We start from the raw sequence: 490 nt of genomic DNA, 5'->3' as shown, positions 1-490 counted from the left end.
ATTTTTATAACTAAAATCACTTGAATGAACATGACATCTGATCTTGTCAGTAAGAACTTCCCAGGAGGACTTGAAGACAACATTACATGTTAAGAATAATCATTGCCTGAATAGGGTGTGACTCATCCATCTCTCTCCCTTAGTGTTTAGGTGGTATTTGTTGACATGCTTTAATAGTGCTGGATTGTCTTGTCAAAACGAATGATGTATTGAGTGCCTCCAGGCTGGACTTTTATTTACTTCCTGGTCCATTTGTAAACACTCCTTCTACACCTCTAATATCATCCCTCTCTCAACTTCTCTCCTCAGATCTTTGACGCTGACCAACCTTCCTCTGAGAGTCAACTCGGTGAGTATCCAAGCAGCTTCTGTTTCCTTTCTCATCCTGCAGAAGTCAACAGAGTTTTCAAAAGACACCAAAATCCCACAGAAATAATTCCTGTCAGAGATTTCAAGTCGTATTTTAGTACCATTCCAGTCAGGTAACCCC

General features: G+C 40.2%; 1 protein-coding gene across 4 annotated transcripts in view; it reads left to right on the top strand.

Annotated features, from left to right (window-relative positions):
* Positions 1-490, top strand: part of LOC107587310 (beta-1,3-glucosyltransferase) — a 96361-nt gene that overhangs the window by 42142 nt on the left and 53729 nt on the right. For 3 of the 4 annotated variants that reach the window (XM_016275028.1, XM_016275051.1, XM_016275037.1), the window contains one exon: positions 310-349. The exons of the other annotated variant lie outside the window; for it this stretch is intronic. In XM_016275028.1, the coding sequence (XP_016130514.1) occupies positions 310-349 (40 nt within the window). The remainder of the gene's footprint in view (positions 1-309; positions 350-490) is intronic. 4 annotated transcript variants of the gene reach the window in all.

This window comes from Sinocyclocheilus grahami, unplaced genomic scaffold (assembly GCF_001515645.1).
Source record: "Sinocyclocheilus grahami isolate Dianchi unplaced genomic scaffold, SAMN03320097.WGS_v1.1 scaffold6.1, whole genome shotgun sequence".
In the NCBI taxonomy this organism is placed as follows: Eukaryota; Metazoa; Chordata; class Actinopteri; order Cypriniformes; family Cyprinidae; genus Sinocyclocheilus; species Sinocyclocheilus grahami.
The sequence above is the reverse complement of the archived record's forward strand: the minus strand, read 5'-3'. Positions and strand labels throughout refer to the sequence as shown.